This window comes from Manacus vitellinus, unplaced genomic scaffold (assembly GCF_001715985.3).
Source record: "Manacus vitellinus isolate BGI_N305 unplaced genomic scaffold, ASM171598v3 scaffold_14_pilon, whole genome shotgun sequence".
Taxonomy (NCBI): Eukaryota; Metazoa; Chordata; class Aves; order Passeriformes; family Pipridae; genus Manacus; species Manacus vitellinus.
This window is the reverse complement of record NW_021939063.1, coordinates 4,886,391-4,904,064: the sequence shown is the minus strand read 5'-3', so window position 1 is coordinate 4,904,064 and position 17,674 is coordinate 4,886,391. Positions and strand designations below refer to the sequence as shown.

General features: G+C 44.3%; 1 protein-coding gene across 3 annotated transcripts in view; it reads left to right on the top strand.

The window, feature by feature from the left end:
- The first annotated feature begins 296 nt into the window (after positions 1–296).
- Positions 297–17,674, top strand: part of MITF (melanocyte inducing transcription factor) — a 103,808-nt gene continuing 86,430 nt past the window's right edge. The window contains exon 1 of one of the 3 annotated variants that reach the window (XM_029958387.1): positions 297–440. In XM_029958387.1, the coding sequence (XP_029814247.1) occupies positions 337–440 (104 nt within the window). In that variant the 5' untranslated portion in view covers positions 297–336. Of the gene's footprint in view, positions 441–7,889; positions 8,022–17,674 lie in introns of those variants that run through there. The other 2 variants (XM_029958386.1, XM_008925685.3) reach the window with 2 other exon arrangements.

The following is a 17,674-nucleotide window of genomic DNA, read 5'->3' as shown; positions in this document are numbered from 1 at the left end:
AGGAGGGGCGCAGGTGCGCCCGCCGGGTGGGATCGGGAGGCGCGGGAATGGGCGGGATGGACGGGGCGGGCGCCGCTCCCCGCGCTCCCGCTGACAGCGGCGGCCCCGGCGCGGCCCTCCCTCCCGGGCGCGCGGCGGGAGTTGGTAGTGCGCGGCGGGCGGGGGCGGCCGGGCCGGCCCGGGCGGACTACCAAGTCCCAGGCGGGGCGGGCGGCGCCTGTGTGTGAGCGGGGGAGGCCGAGCCGAGCGAGCGGGCGGGCGGCGCGGCGGGTCTCGCTCGGCGCGCGGGCCGTAACCCCCGTCTCTCCCTCTCGCAGCGGCGGCGCGGCGGCGACGATGCAGGCGGAGTCGGGGATCGTGCCGGACTTCGAGGTGGGCGAGGAGTTCCACGAGGAGCCCAAGACGTACTACGAGCTGAAGAGCCAGCCCCTCAAGAGCAGGTGGGGCGGCGGAGGCCGGAGCGGGGCGGCGGGTGCCGCGCCGAGCATCCCCGCGGGCGCTGCTGCGCAGCGGGGCGGCCGGGAGCGCTCCTGCCATAATAGCGGCGTTGTTGGCGGAGGCGGGCCGGGCCCGCGTTATGTAAAGGCATTGTTGGCCGTGCGGGCCCGGCTGTCCCCGGGGCAGCCCCGCCGGCCGCACCTGCCCCCGGTGAGCGCCGCGGCCGAGACCCCCCGGGCGGGGCCAGCGCGGAGCTGCGAGGGGGTTGCGAGGGCTTGTGGCATCTGAGGTTGTTCTTGGTGCGCTTTTTTCTTATTTTTTTTCTTCCCCCCCCCTCCTTTTTTTTCCTCCCCTGACTTTGAGAGTAGGTTTGTTACTTGCAATTGCTTGGGGATTGGAAACTTTTGGTAGGTAGGTCACTTTCTTCCTAGAGTGTTTTTTTTTTTTTTCGCCGAGATAGACCCTGTTTGCTTATCTGGAGCGGCTGCGTCGCGTAGATATGGTCTGTAAAGGGAAATGAGGCGGTTTCTGTGTGTGTTTCTCTCCCTTGTGGGCTGTTAGGGACCCGCTGTCCGTCCTAGTGCTGGAAAAAGAAAGTCAGTGCTCTCCCGCGCCCTGAACATCAACCTTGTCAGCGATGGCACGTTTCTCCCTCCTCTTTTTTCATTCAACGAACCCTCCATTTCACCTCAGTGCTCTCCTCTGCTGAATATAAGGTCATTGCTACAAGTGTATTGTGTTTGTAATCACGTCTGTTGTTAGCCTGTCTCTATATTCATATTTTGAACACTGCTCTTTGTACCTCTGTGTGCAGTTGAAAAATGAATAAGAAGATAAATATTGAAAAAAAAATTTGTGCTAGAATGACTTTAGGTTGTACTGTCTGTCAGACTCACTTCAAAGTAAATATGAGAATTTTTGATGATCCTCTGAATGTTTTAGAAACATTGAAAGTCTTGTAGTAAAAGATGTTAACAATTCTCTCGCTGTCACAAGGGCTGGAAATCTGGGGCCACCTCCTGTGGCCTGTCTTCACAGCAACCCTGCCTCACACTGAATGTATGGTACTGCTGAGGAATGTTGCAGGTAGTGGTGATATACAGACTAAGGGGCCATCCAGCCAAACCAAAGTTGCCAGAACTCCTTTGCTCTGCAAGGTTATGCAGGGAAGTTGCCATTATCAGGGTAATTAGCTGGGGGCCAGGCTAATGTGCAGAGAAGGGTTCATCAGCAGTGGTGGGTGGCAGCTGGGAGACCCACAGGGCTTTGGGTTCAGTGCCTGTGTTGCCAGTGGAGTGCAGCAGTCACGACAACTCTGCTGTGGTCCAGGAGCCCTGTTTGCACCAGCTGCAGGTTCTAGCTGGTGTGCAGGAGTTCTCCCTTTATGGTTGTCCACTTTGTAGTCAGCAGTTTGTCTGTGCTTTCCTGGTGTGAGCAGTGGAGCATAGAAAGCAAGTCTGCGTTGGAGCTTAGATGGCAGGTCTGCATTTGACCTTGCACAGATGTTGCAACTGCTTTTAATTCCTATGACTTGGTGCTCTGGGACCTGAATGTATCACTGTGTTGTTCTCTTCTCTCAGGGGGATGTCAATAAACTCTGTAATGAAACACTGGAGTATTTGGCTGTCTTGTAAATGTTGTCACTTAAAATTTCCCTATACTGAATTTCCCTGTACTGAATTTCCCTGGTACATCCTTATTTGATATTCCTGCAGAGCCAGCACTGCCCACCCTTTGGGTTTAAGGGGACCCCTGTGTGTGTCATCCTCACAGCCTGCTGGTGCCTCAGGCCAACATCTGTCCTGATGTTGGGTAGGGGAAGTGACCAGCTTGCCCCCCTCTGCCTCGTGTCCCTCCACACGTACCCACTTCTATGAGAAGAGGGAGCCCTGAGGGTGGAATAATAATCCATGGTTTTTCTGGCAGACAGTGAACTGACATGTTAACCTCAGCATGGAGCCTGCCCAGCTCACGTACAGCTCTTACCTCAAGGTAGAGTCTCAGTTGTCTTCCTGGTCTTGTGGGAGATGAAGATGCAAAGGAGTCAAGGGCCCTGCTGGGTCCCTATAAACCTGTCCCTGCAGCCAGGCTGATAAAGCTTGATGATAACAGGAGACAGAAGTTGCTCACAAACCTGTTTGCTTCATGATCATATCTCAGAGGACTTCTGTAGTCCTTCAGCTTTGCTGAGGCCTGAAACCAGTCTGACTGATGATTATCGAGGGTATCCAGCATCACCCTGCTGCTTTCTCTTGTGGATGTAAATCAGGAGTAATTGCAGAGCAGTGAGTAGAATAGTAGCAGGTCAGCGTGGTGTAGTTGTGGGACTGTGGCCGTGGGAATTGCTTTCTTACCCTCTCCACAGCCTGGCTCTGGAAAGGTGGCTGGGGAGCAAGTAAGCCAGAGGCAAGAGCTGATGTTAGGAGCTGAGTCTAAACAGCCATCTGCTCTTTTCCCTGATGAGAACTGCTGATTTCCTAGCAACATTCAGGGCTTTCTCTGATCTTGTAACTATAAGAGGTGAGAAGCACCCTTGGCTTACCATAGCAGCTGAAATTGTGAGTACAGAGAAAATCCATCCCACTTAGAAACAGGTAAGAATGTCAGTGCTTTGAACCAAGAAAAACCATTTTTGTTGCCCAGTTTGCTGATATTGTTGTCCTTCACTCAGTGAAACTCTCCTATTCACTTCCTCCCAGATTGCTTGTTTTCCAATACATGACATCCAGTTAAATGTTTCTCCTCTCCAGTGTGCCCTCACAGTTACTCCATCCCTATTTCATAATTCAAGTCTGCAATCCAAAGCCGCAAGGGGTCCAATAATAAAAGGTTTTTGCAGTAAATACTGTACTAACTCGGGCCAAGCCACAATTGAGTGCTAGAGGCCAAGTTAAAATGTAAGCCCAGCAAAAGCTTTAATCACAGGGGATGGAAGGAATACATGGGGCTGAGATAGATCAGTTCCACCCGTATTTCCCAAACCCTTACGACTCATCAGAAGTTGGCTTCTTGGGCAAAGCCCTACCTACATTCAAGGGTTCTCTGGAATTTACCATGGTTGAATCTCTTTGAAAACTGAGATGATGTTTCAGTTGCTTTGGTTTCTCCAGAGTCACTTTTCACTGTGGGAAGAAACTGGACTTTAGGACTAGCCAGTAAGACAATGAGATCTGGTTTTTTCCCCTCATATTCATACTTTGTTCCTCTCCTGCCACATTCACAAGAGATAATAGTTTTAATCTGTAAGTACATACACTTAAATATGTATGTGTTTGTGTAATGAACAAGCAAATAAGATTTCTTTCCTGGTACAAGCAGTGTACAGTGAAATCGATGGAGTTTTATTACCAAAAGTAAACACAGATACTGACATGTCTGCATGCAGTCAGCAGGGTGCTGGAGGCTTAAATTACATCTGTCATATTGCTAATGTAGATTCTTTAAATCATTTGACTTACTGTAGGGATGTTTTGGGTATCAAACTGGTATCTGGAGGTGAAGACTGTACAGCCTGCCTCTGCACAGGGCAATCTGAACTAACCCAGGTGCGCCAAATGCAGCAAAAAAATTCTATATTCAATTGATTTTTCTCTGTGTCTTTTTGTTCTCTGCAATGTGTGCCCACTTGGATTGTCTGTGAGACCTCGCCAGCAAATTATTGTCGATTGTTGTAATTTACTGCCTTGCTCTTAATAAAGCCTGCAGGTAAATTACTGCTATTTGTGCCCTTTTCTGTTGCCTGTATTTTCAGACTGGTTAAAAAGCACCCAAATGATGTAGTTACCAAAGTATTTTTAGTGGAAAAAATACTAGGAAATGCATTTAATTTGCATGATAGTTTCTTAGGCAGCTTATTTTTGTTTTATGAGCAATGGCATTGAGATGTAGAGTTTGTCATTATTAAAGCAGTGATGTCTTTATAAAATTCTCATCATTCCTACTGTCCAAAGGCCTTTTTTTTTCTTGCAAACCTTCAATATTTTACTTATATCAGCCAATGCCTTATCTCTATCCATTTAGGATCCTCTATAAAGCACTCCTTTTTGGTTTTTTCCTCTTTTCTAGTGCTCTGCTAAACACTGAAGTCTTGATTTAGTTAAAACTTCCCTTTTAATACACAGCGATTATTGAGGAAATAATAATTTCACCAAAGAGGCACACATTTTTGAAACGTGGGCTTACTCCGGAGCCAAAGAGGATTCTTCTAAAGTGCCTTAGTGCCTTAGCCTGCAGATGATCAAATTTAATTTTGTAAATGAACTTTGCAGCGTGATTGAATTTGAACTTGATTACATTAGGCTTAACATTGAGTTTGTGCCTATTGGAGGTAGTCTTTTCATATTACTGCTATTTATGGATCTTATTCAAGTGTTTTATATTCTGGTTGGGTTCTGCAATGCAGTTTGTTCAAGCTACTGCTTATATCTGTTCCAGTTGTGCAAGAAGTGGAAAATATCCTTTATTTAGAACAGGTCACATGTTCTTGCATCCAGGAACCGCGTCTCAGTGTGATTAAAAAAAAATAAAAATGTATCTTGGAGGAACAGATTTAAAAAGTTCCTGAAATATTTTTCCGTCTGTTACAGAGGAACATTACGTATTTTAAACTGAAAGGTAATAATAGCTGAGCTTAAAGTGCTACGTAGGCTAGCACTGCCTGAAATCAGTGGTAAAAGTCTTAGCCAACGTCAGTGGGAGTAGAGCTAAGCCAAAAAGTATGTCTCTGAAATCTCTCCGGTAACATTTTTGTGAGTGAGTCAATAATTCCATGTTTATTCTGCACCTCAAATTTGCTTCACTGGGAAGGAAACCCTCGCCACATCTTTTTGTACTTTTTTATTTCTGAAAACAGTCTTAAAAGAAAAGGCTGCAATTGGAGTGTCGATTGTATAAACATGTGGAGACAATAAGTGGTATTTCCGTATGTTTCTTTACACAGGGAGCTGGTGCTGCTCCATGTCTGTAGCAGAGCATTTTCCATGGTGAGAGATCCTGGGTGACCTTTTCTCTCCTGCAAAACTCTCACTCTGTTATTTGCAGTAGGCCTTTGCTATTTAGCAAGGAAACAGAAATAGCCCATGAAATTCAGTTCAGCATTTGCTTTGATACGAACTATTGAGCGTCACCTTTTTGCTTCCCTGGCCTGCTTTCCTCGGGAGGGTTTTGTTTGGCTGCCAAGCTGATCAGAGAGGGCACAGATATTTTGAGGCCGAGCTGGCTGCACTGACTGTGCATCTTTTAGCAAGCACATGTGTTTTCTTTTTATTTATCAGACTGCTGGCTGCGTTAGTTGTGTGTAAGTACATATGCACTCTGCTTGAAATAAATCCATACCTTTCTGGTGAGCAGGAGGCTTCCCTATCCTGTTATTGATTTACAGAATCCAGGTGATAATTTGAATCAATATATTCTGTCTCTTAAATGGCTGAAAATAAGACTGTGCAGCCCTGTTGATGGATAGCTGGGCTGCCCCTGGTACTGCTCATTTCCCCACGTGTGGTGGGGGTAATTTCACAAGCTGCTGGTCTAGAATTTTTGGGGCTGCTGTGAACTTACCCATTGTCATTAACAACTCATCGCAGAGCCTTTTTTGCACTGTGTATGCTTTTATTTGGAACTTAGGGTAATGCACCAGAGGTCCTTCCCAGCACGGTGGTAGGCAGCATGACTAATTCCTGCTGTACGGTTTGGTTGGGATCTAGAAGAAAACTGGGAAGCGGGAGCAGAGGAGACTTGCAGATGTGCTATTTTACAAACAAATTCAGCCTCTTACCACGTTCTATGATTAAAAGTTTAATGTGAAGAAATCTGTACAACTGCTTAAAAATGAGGGTACAGGAGACACCCGTTCTGACACTTAACTATGCAGTCCTCCTGTTTCTAGATTTGCTTTCCAAAGCAACGTACTTTAAGACTTTGAAAATGAAACAGGAGTAATTTTATGTTTACTTTTCTGCTAAAAAAATTGAAATTGTGTGTTGGCTTTTAATTGTCTTCCGAGAACGATCTGCTCTTTCGGTGTTGAGAACAAAATGAGAGTCCAACTTCCATTAAACTGGTCAGGCTCTTGGCCATTATTGTCTGTCTCGTTCTATTTTGGATTCAAAAAGTTTTTGAAATGTACTGACTGTAATGTTTTTGTTTGGGGAAAAATACACTGTCTTTGGTATAATTTTTTGCTGGAATGAAGACAACATGATTAAGCAGCATGGCATAGCAGATTTTGCTGGACAGTTAACTGTTGCATCACTATCATATCATACTAGAACTGTGATTTTTCTTTTTTTTTAAATTTTCTCTAGTTAAACAGTAACAGCACAACTAGTGACTTGTTTGTAGTTTTACACTTCATTTCATACTGGGGAAAAAAACAGCATGGGAAAGGGAATATTGTTGCATATTCATGATATAACAATGCAACTGCTTCATCTGCAACAGCTGTAAAGAACTGACGCTGCTTTGAGTGTCAAGATTGAAATACTCAGGCTCACTGGAACCTAAGTCTTGAAAGATCAAGCCTGTTCTCCAGCCCATGTGCAAGGTAGAAGTTCCATGCTGTTTTCAGTGTTAGGCACCCCAAGGATCTGCTCGCTGTGGGTAGGCACTTGCAGTTTTGGATGCCTTTTGAAAGGCTCTGTCCCAGTATCTTTGCCCAGAATTTCAGTTTGTGACTTGCATAGGCCCCAGTCATTGATGTCTGTGGGCTTCACCAGAGAGTAAGTGTTTCACAGAGGTCATAGTAGTGTCCAAGTGCAAGAGGATAGTGTGAGTGTCACTGGTACAAGCACAAAAATGGTGAAAATTGCTAAGGAAGGCTTGCAGTACAACTTCTAGCTAATACTTCAACCACTAATAGTGCCTTTGGATCGAGCTCATTTTTTCTGGTAACATCTCTGCTGCAAGGGCTGCTGTAATGTTTGTGTTAGCAGCTTTCTGCCAAGCATGCAAGCCAGGGGCTGGTGGTTTTTAGCTTTTTTTCTTCAGTGGTGATTATGTAGAAACGCTCTGTAGGCTCCCCCCACCCTGACCTGCTGCTCGCAGCTGCTGCATGGACTGGACTGGCAGGTTGAAGGGCAAAAATGTGTTCCTGTGATATATAATTACTTCTTCTAGCATGAGCCAACAGAGTTGCTTGCTGTGATGATTGTTACGTATACTGCTATGTAAAACAGAATGCAAGTGTAATGTAGGGTTCGGGCTAGTATTTTAATGTTGTAATTAACAGCCTCTAACAGTAAACAAGTTTTTTTTTTTTTTAAATCAGTTCCCATGAAGATTATTCCTTTACAATGCAGGCAGACGTACATCTGCAGATGTGGAGTTTATGAATTCTGTGTTGCTTGCAGAAATGAGCATTGAGAACAACCAAATGCCTTTTTTTCAGACCCTTTTTCTCTCGCTCTAGAACACCACAGGTACGGTGTCAGGTGGCTGGAGACCAGTCCTGCAGTTGGTATTTCATAGGGACATTACAACTGAGGGAAACAGCTGCTCTGGAGATGATGCAGCTGTTCCCACCTCTGGGAAGAACTGGATTCATCCTTCTTAACCGCTCCCCCAAAAACAGTGATCTAGAGGCACAGGTACGTTGCACCTCTGTTTGTGCTGCTCTTCTGACACAAAGTGGGCACAGACCCACCTGGACCTTCTGTTCAGGCTGGTGTGGCTGGGTGGAGCATGCTGGGGGTCTGCTCTTCTCAGACCATCTTGTGAGACTGACTGTGAAGAGACCACTGAAGTTTTGGAGGGTTGGAAGGACGTTTGTATCTGTTCAAACCTACAAAAGCAATCTTTGCGTGCAAGAATTATGTGCCTGGTTTGACCTACTGTTACATTAAAGAGTTTATTTGTGGTGAATTCTGAGGAAATTCAGGTGAATATATTAGTATTTTGGGTTCCTGTAAAGATGTTGATCATCTTTGAGGTATTTAGGCGCTGGAAGCTTGCCAAGTTTAATGTGTTTAAAGCAGCACTATGATAACATAATATATAGCCTGTAACCCAAATGCTGAGACACTGCTTCTTTTCTTTGCAAGGATATGATAAGACAAACTGCAGAATGAATGGAGGAAACCTCGTAGGGCAGAGACTTTGGGATCTGGAGATCTAAGAAAAGTAGTAGGAAGTGGAAACAACTGGATTGTCCCAAGTGAAGGATGCTTGGTAGAATGGAGATGGGAACATTCAATGATTGTAACATGTTGTAACATGTAGACACATGAAGAAAATAGGAATTAGTGTGATCCTTTCTGGAGGAGAAGCAGCTAGCTAGAAAACTTGGGATTGCAGGTAAATCAGTTGGGAACTGTTTCAGGGTGAGAAGATGGGACCAGACTTTGGAAGCTGTCAGATGGGGAGAGATTGGAATGTGGGCAAGGGGGACATGTGGTCCTGGAGCTTAACTGGGAGGTTGGAATAATGTCGTAGAGATGGAAAAGGATCATTGAGATATCTGAGTGGGAGAGCCTGGCTGGACATGTTTTGTGCACGTTTACTATTTCCTTTCAAGATTCTTTGGGCTTTATCTAAATAAAGGAGAGAGTTTGTATAAAGTATGACTTTGGAAATGCTTTTTCTGGATGTGTCTCTGCATGATAATATGCAGCTGTAAAGCCAAATTAGGAATACAAACTCCTTCTATAATGTTTGTGAACTTCAGCCTGGATAAATAACAGTTGCAACCTGAGAGAATGAAATCAGAATAATATTGACATGTGTACACTTGCAGGAGGGAATGATCTTACAGAAAAGCCAAGGGAAAAAGACTCCTATGGGCTGTTCATTGAAAGCTGGAAGGAGTTCAGGGGGGTGTGGGTCTCTTGCATTGTGTCCCCTGGGATGCCATTAACTGCTGTGTTTGGGTTTCTGCTCTATCTAACAGGCTTTCTTTTATTTGTACCAAATATTTACAATTCTACCCAAGCTCAGGCAGCTAAAGGCACATCCCAGATGTCAGTCTGTCCAGCGAAGCCACAGGCATGGCTCAGAAGAGTTGCTGAGACCATTTATTTATTTACTGCTGTTGTAACACGAAGGTTGCTATCTGATAAATAATTATTCCACCCTTGGAGAAGGTACATTGTAAATCTGTTAAGCTGCTCCTTTGTTTGTTGGGCTTGTGCATAATGAGTTTGGAATTTAAGATTAGTAGTGTACTGTGCAAACTGCTCATTTCGTGACCTCATCCCCCGCTCGGCTCGCCTGCCTGTCCACCTGTCACATCCTGTTGGACACTTAGGGCTGTATTCATTAGGGGAGCTTTGGGTTTAGCGTTGCATCATCTCATTTTTATGTGTTCTGCTGCCTAGTGGAATTTAAAAAATAAAACAAACATGAGGTGGTTGTCTGGGTTCCTTAAAGAACTCATGAGGGAAAGGTGGATTCAGAGAAGGCTTGTGAGCACCGGCCTGTGGAGTGGGGGATTGGCTGAGTCAGGCAGGGAAGGGTGCAAGAGGCTGGTGTTGGTGCCAAACGCTGTCCCTTGAAGATTTGGTTGTTGGTTCTAGGTGAGCTGTTGCTAAACCCTCCTCAGAGTGACGTGCCCAAGGCAGGTGTGCTCTTACAGAAATGAGGAAGAGCAGGTAGTGTGACATCCCCCTACCCCAGCTTTATCCACTCAGCACACAGAAGTTTGGAGTTCCAATCCTGACTGTGGCTCAAGACACAGGATTGAAAGTGCCCACCATCCTTTGGAGTGCCCAAACCAATAAACTTCTTTGAGGTGTCTTTTTTGCTGAAGCTACTCTGTTTTGCCTTGTATAGTATTGATTGAGCCTGATAGGGGCAGGAGTGACTTGGTGTAACACAAGGGAGTGAGTATTTGCATGGGATGGTTCTCACCCTCCTCCAGAAAATAGCTCCTTGTACAAAGTGGAACAGCTCTACCAGGAGGCAAGTAAGATGTGCTCAGAAATTAGGTAGTTTTCAGCTCCATCTGTTTCTCAAAAATTAGTTTTCCAAATCTCTGTAGTTGAGGTCACAGCATGAAATATGGGGACCTGCTTGAAATAAGAGTGGTGATACTTGGGGCAGAGATAGTTGGATGAAGGGAGGAAGTCTTTAGAGTTCTGGGAACCAGAGAGTCCTGAACTGTTGCAGGAAGGCACAGAATTTGAAGGGTGATATGAACTCTCATGGCCAAAAGGCCTCTGAGAGTGGTGTATGTTGGTGAGGAAGCTTCAGGCAAAGGTGGATATTAAGAGTGACGACAAGTGTATGTTATTTCTTAGGAATGCTTAAATTTTTAGGAATGTGAAATCATTTGTGGTACAGCAAGAGAAGCTTGAATCTGTGTAGAAGTGAGTTCCAAAGGAGTAATGTGAGTAAGGCAGGGGATGAAATAAGATTACGTCTTATCATAAACTTGTTTTTTGATTTAGCTTGTTGCATAATTTACAGTTTCAATCTAATTGCAAAACTATTCTGCAAGTGATAATTTGGTTCCCAGCTAATGCAGCTTTTGATGCTGCACAAAGCTGTGCTGTAGGAGCTGTGAGCCCTGAAGATGCTGTGGACCACCAAGGACTTTGTGATTTTTGAGTGTGTTGAGTAATGTAGAAAATCCTGAAATGGATCTGCCTGTTTGAGGTTCTCAAAGGTCGTGAAGCTGCCCCTGCAACAAAAACAGGGCTGGATGGAAGGGGCCTGGTGCTGCTGCGCATTTGCAGAGCCGAGGAGGGTCTTGGAACCTTTTTGGTATTTCCCAAGGGAATCAGCCTCCTTACAGCATCTGGGAGAGATCCCTCTGAGCAGGCAGTAATTGTTCTCTTTCCAAAGGAGTCCTTGTTCACGGAGGAGGGTTAATTATTCCTCACTTAGCCTTACTAATGAAGGTGCTTCTGAGAGCTATGCTGGGGTACCACGATCTCCACAGGACAAAACTTCCCTCCTCTGTGTGTTCAGTGGTCTCTTGCTCTGATCTGGCAGGTGTGTTCTTGGCTCTCAGCGGGGATCTTTAGGGACTTGCTCTTTGAAACTGTTGACCATTTGGGCTTTTGCCTTGCAGCACCACTTGAGACTATAAATAGACCTGCAGAGGAACAGGTCCAGTGATCCTGTGTTCCCGAATGCTGTGCCGAGTGTCGTGCTGGGCACCAGCTCTGTGAAAGGAGGCTGGTGAGGAAAGGTGACTCTTACAGTGAGCTGGAGCACCTCGATGGTGGCTTCATCAGCAGGTGATCCCTCCATTTTCATACCCAGAGCTTCTTCTGGGCAGCTATTTTGGGTAGGCACAGAGACAGGGACACATAGATGCTGACAGGTCCTGCTCTCTGCAAGGACTGCAAGTGGTGCAACGTTCAGCAGGTCCTGGCAATGGTCTTGTCTCTGCCCTCCTGACTGGATGATGAGGGAAACCAGTAGCACCGCGTGGAAAAACATTAATGACCTACAGAAGAAATGCTTTAGTGATTTCTTACAGTTTAAGAAACTCAGTTTAAGTGCTGGTTTTGCTCACTTGCCTGTTTTTTCCTATTGTTTTTGAGGTGTACTCTGGGCTCCAGGTTTATGTGGCTATTAGTATCCTCCCCTGCCAGGGTATAACTCCTGTCCCGTCGCTATGAAGCATTTTAGTGAGATGCCATGAGATGCCATGGAAAAAGGATGAATCCATCTGTAACTGGAGATATATTTTTTTTCATGGCTCATCTTTTGCTGATCTTTCTGATCAGTTTTCTGATTCTGCTGGTGGTGGATTTGAATGATTTCAGATGTTGTCATATTGTTGTGTGATGCTTGTTTCCCATATGTAATTTAGTTCCTTTGCATTGAGATTTATTAAATAGCACAGCATAGAAAATTGCAGTATCTGTCCTCGTCTCTTTTCAGTGGGTTCGTGTTTTGTGCCAAGGACTTTCACAACGCTTAAAATTCTAAATCTCTAATCACTATTTAATCTAAGACAGTTTCCCCTGTATTTAAAGAGCCATAGAATCAGGCTATGCTGTGGAGAAAATAGCAAATTTGCTAAATTTGGCTGCTTGCAGAGTCATCCAAAGTACATGAGTTATTCAGTAGGTGCTGTTTGGCTTCTTGTGCTATAGGGAATGCTGGGGTTTGGGGGTTTGGTGGGGGGAATGCAATTCCTCCTTTCTGCATGTAGCACAGGAAAAATTAATGGTTGCACTAGGAGCTGTGTGCAATTTATTTGGTGCCACTTAGAGCTGCAGAGTGCCCCTGGCAGCAGAAAGATGGGTGCTCTAGAACTGCAAGATGGTATTGATTGTGCTGCATTTCTACTGGAACAAAAATATAATGGGCTCAGCATTTGCACTTTCCACTTGTGTGTTGTTTTCTCTTTATTTTGTGTATTTACAAAATGCTATACTATGCAAACTGCTGGTTTGGTATTTGCTGTGGAATGAAAATCATCTGGACAATTTTACTGAATTTTATCGAAGTTTTTGGGAACAGGCTCTTTTCTGTTCCCTGGCATCTTTTTTGGATGAAGATGAGAATTTGAGTTCAAATTCAGGGAGGTGTCTATGTACTGGAATTTTAGAAACAATTTGGGCTTGTTTGAGGTTGTAAAAGTAATTGAAATATTAAAATAATATGTAGTATCTCCCAAAAGCATTCTTCCTGAGCAAATGCCTACATTGTCTGTCCTCCCCCCCCAAATGTACTTTAAATCCTTGGTGTAGTGGGAGCTGCAAGCTGAGAAAGCATCCAGTGTTCAGGCTGAGGCTATTTTGAAAGAGATCACCATTAAATGCCAGCTGAAGTTAAGCATATGTTTAAAGATCTACCTTGATTAGACCTCTGTCCAACACAACACTTCCATATAGTCTTTATTTCAGAATACTTAATTATTCAGTTGGTTTTGTACTTGCAGATTTGAACACAAGAGAACTCTACCCTGATCCAGCAGGCCTTAAGCATGTGAGCTGTGCTGCTTGAGACTGTGCTTTGGTTTCAGCTCTTGGTTTGAGCTGAAATCCGTGTTGTTGGATTGGGAGAAGAGTGTTCAGCATATGGCAGGCTGTTAAATCTGATGTACTTCTGAGCCCGACAGTGTGCTTTTAATATGTTCCACTTTCATTGAAATACTACTTAGAAAAGTAAAAAATCCCACTAGAAGAAGATAAATGCATAATCTTTTCAACATGAGATGCAGAATTAACTGACTTTCCGTATAGTCTATTTAGCAGAGGATGAGCACTATCAGCTGGGTTTTTTGTTGTTTTTCTCCCAAAAGACTTAACTGCCCATTTATTTCTGATGTCCTGATGATATCATTTGAGATGAGTATTTAGATTTGCATGTGCTTATATCACGAAGAACAGTTCCTTTAGCCCTCACATGTGTGTTTGCCTACTGTGATAGCAAGTGCTTTTGTGGCTCCTCTGGAAAAGGAGCTGAATGTGACCACGGCTTCCTGGATCCAAACTGGGCTGTTCTCAAAGCCAACCACAACGCTGTCAAGTCTGCTACTGGGTGTCACATGGGCAGGATCTGAAGGTTTGGAATAGGGTTATTTCCAACATTCTGAAGTTTTTCCCAGTGGCTTTACAGGCTCACAGAGTCATTGAGGTGACACCTCTGGAGATCATCTTGTCCAGCTCCATTGCTCGTCGTTGAGTAGTGGCTCAGAGACATGTCACGTTGGGTTTTGAGTATCTTCAGAGACAGAGGCTTCATAACTTCTCTGGGTGACCTGTTCCAGTATTGGACCCTCACAGTAAAAAAAAGTGTGGGGTTTTTTGTTTGTGTTTTGGCGGGTTTTTTCTGAGTTACACATAGACTGTTTTCTGACTTCTGTATCACAGTGTGGAGTGTGCAGGCGGCTGCACAAATTACACTCGTTCAGCTTTGCTTTTTGAAGTAAGACGGGGGGTTACATTTCTTATCTAAACTGTTGGGATTTGCCCTAAAAGCAGTGGATTGTACAGGTTTAGTTAAAGACCTCTTGGGCAAAACTTCTGTGTCCTTTTCAGTCGTGACTCAAGGTTTTCTTACTCCTCTTGATTCAGTCTTGTTTGACACGAACTAGTTTTCAACTCTGCCATTCCCCACTGTGGATGGATGCAAAGCACCCTTCAACATAACGTTGCATTTAATAAGCACTTCAGTGCAGAGGTTGTGTCCAATACTGCAAAACTATGCCTTGGTGTTGTTTGTGCAAAGCATTTGACAGATGCTCATTGCTTGTGATGTTATCTTGGCTGTTTAACATATAATAATTCCACGAGGCTGTGACTAAAATATTCCTGCTCTTTGATGCACCAGCACTAACTTGTCTGCTATGAATTCATACACTGAATTTGAAATTACTTCTAAAATAGTAAACATGAACTTTGGCCATTCCATGCTCTGGGATAAATCTAGAAACGGTTCCTCAGTGTGCTATGCACAAAGTGCCTTTTTGTGACCTGTAGCTGTTTCTGTTCATCAGGACAGCATACAGTGCACTTCAGCCAAGGTATATTAAATAAATATCACATGGAATTGAGTATCTGATCTTCAGTTGGGACTGATCTTGTCTAGACTGTCTAGGACTACTTTTCAGTTTTGTGCAGATTGCTTTTGGCAGCTTCAAGTGCCAGCAAATCAGAGATCTTACAGAATATGTTCTTTAACTTAAAGAAAAGTTTACTAGAATGACTGGAAAAGTTTACTTCAGAGGTTTCTTCCAGGGTAAAAAAAAAGTGTAGCAATTAAATAAAAATCTTTAATGACACTGCCAATAGCAAGTAAGAGTCCAGTCCTAGGCCATAGCAGTCTTACTTGATTTACTTGGTATCAGATATTGAGATGCTACAGTCTCCAGTCTGTGTTTTCTGAGGCTGCATTTGTTTCTCTGTGTTCTCAAGCTCTGACATGTTTGGATGATTCGAGTTGACTGGCAATAGCATAACGTCAAGTGTAGAAAATAAACCATGTTTACTGCTCCAGACTTTGTTCCTTTTGCATTTACAATAACTGTTGAGAAATAAGCAGAAAGTTAGAGGTGGTTTCCCAAAGTAGCACTTTCTGGGGAAGAGGCTTGATTATGTAATACTGTCTTGAAGCTCCAGATGAACCTGAGACCCAGTAGACTCAATGGTCCTTCTTACTTCAGGTTAGTAGATGAGGATGATGTCTACATTTATGCAGTCCTTTCAGGATTTTCCCGTGTAAATGGGAGTGCCTTTGGATGGTAGACAGTGGACAGCAATAGCTGCACTCTCAGTGTGCTTATGGCATAGTTAGCTGTTAGGTGCTTTGGTGGCAAAATTAACACTCTGTGAATGCTGAATGTTGGCAGATCTTGACAGTAGTTTTTGCCTCTGGGTATGCTACCTGAAGTGAGAGCTTTTTTTACCCCATTGCTTTTGTCTTCCCTCCTTTATTCTAAGGCTCAATGGGGTGTTCCAGGCAGGTGAGAAGCAGATGGGGGGAGAGGTTCTGGACATCTGCTTACAAGGCCATCACAAAATGCCACTGGAGTATCTCACTTGAAATGCAAGATTCTGGAGCAGGAGAAATCCTGTCACCTGGATCCTGGGAGGTCTCGCTGTGTGAGCTGCTGCTTGAATAAAGCTGTTGGGGCAGTTTAACTCTGCAATGCTTAACTTCAATTAAGTTGTCAAGTTTAGCATTGCTTTAGGCATTAATAGAGTTTTACTCTCACTTAAAAATCTGGTTTAGTAATTAACCTCCATTTTATTCTGGAGTTCAGAAGGTGCTCATTTAGTGCAGCAAATCTAATGTCATGTGAATTAAAACATGAAAGATATGCAGTAATGAGAAGCTGAAACAGGGTAGTGCAGAAATTTGATTATATGCAGTTTATGGGGAGCTGTGCTAAATGCTGAGTTCTTAATGAAAAGCGTTTTGAAGGCACCGCCTTGCCTCTGCATTTGCATGGTTAAGGGATGTTCTGAATTAAATTAGGAATTAGTAATGGAGTCAGGATTTCTAATGTTGCACACTGACTTTTTGTTGCACTTAGGTTTATTGTACAGCTTTTTGTGAAGTCTGGGCATGGGATGGCTGCGACAGTAGAGCTTCCAAAAGGTGTGAGGCATTTGCAGAGGTTGGGAGAAGAGTGTACAAAGATGGAGGGACACCTGGTTCAGCTCAGTAATACGGACTAATAGTTGAGATCCCCTTCTCTGCTGGAACTGAAGACTGAACCCAGACTCCAGGATATTCTGCAGAGTTTATTGTGAGAGAGAGGCACAGAAGGGTGGTACATGGAAGGAGAATTACACCTGCAGACAGCAGAGTTCCTTCACAAAAGTTGGCCTGGTCTTTGTGATTTATTTGGTAGTGCCCATATTTTACATCCTACCACAGCCATCACTGTTACAAAGAAAAGTCCCCAGCTCCTCTGGCAAGAGGACTGTTTAACTGCTCTCAGCACTGAGTACAGCTGTGTGCTGCAGCAGAGCTGCTGTGCAAGGGCAGAGGTGTTTAATTTCCCCCAGAAAGTGTCAGGTTTATTGCATGTGTGTGTGGAGTATGTGCCAGCTGGTAAGTCCCGTGCTTTTCAGGGCTGGACTGCTGGCATCATACCAGTTCATACAGGCTGACTTGCCTTTGGATATAAGGTACAGGCCTTCAAACAGCCTGGAAAACTGCACAAGTTTCTGCTGCCCAGGAGTTTTGGGTGACCTCAAAGATAAGGGGCAGCTTTCCCCTTTTCTACTGAACATTGCATGTGCAAAATGTTGATTACTCACCTTTTTTTGGTCAGGGAATCGGAGACTGTGGAAGAGCTCCAGTTCAGAACATGAACACGAACACAAAAGCATTGCAGAGCAGTGCTGTCTATCATGCTTTTGCCCTGTAATGTGCATTCCTATATTGAAGTGCACTTTTATCAATTATTTGTCATTGTCTACTTCAGTAGATGTCAGGGGCAAAATGCCGGAGGTTTGGTGTTTTTTCAGTTATCTCCTCTGTAGCTTAGGTATGTGAAATCAGAGGCTTTGTCTTCTCTATCATTTGAGCGATTTAAGGGAAAAAATAGCCTCTTATCACTTACTTGGCTACTTTATTTCCAAGGCAGTAATGTGGGGTAAAAGTTCACCTTACAAATGCTGGCAGAAGGACTCTGCACTAGGCGGGGTGTGGTTTTGTGCTTCACCTGATCTCCTCTGGCTGCTGCTGGAAGGTCTGGCCCTGCCCATCTGTGCCTTGAGCCACAGTCCTGTCAAGGAGCTGGCTGCTAAATGGCTGTAAGGAGAGTTGGCTTATCTTGCTGATTCAATGGGAAAGGACCACACATGCTCAAAATAAAAAATTTTCCATC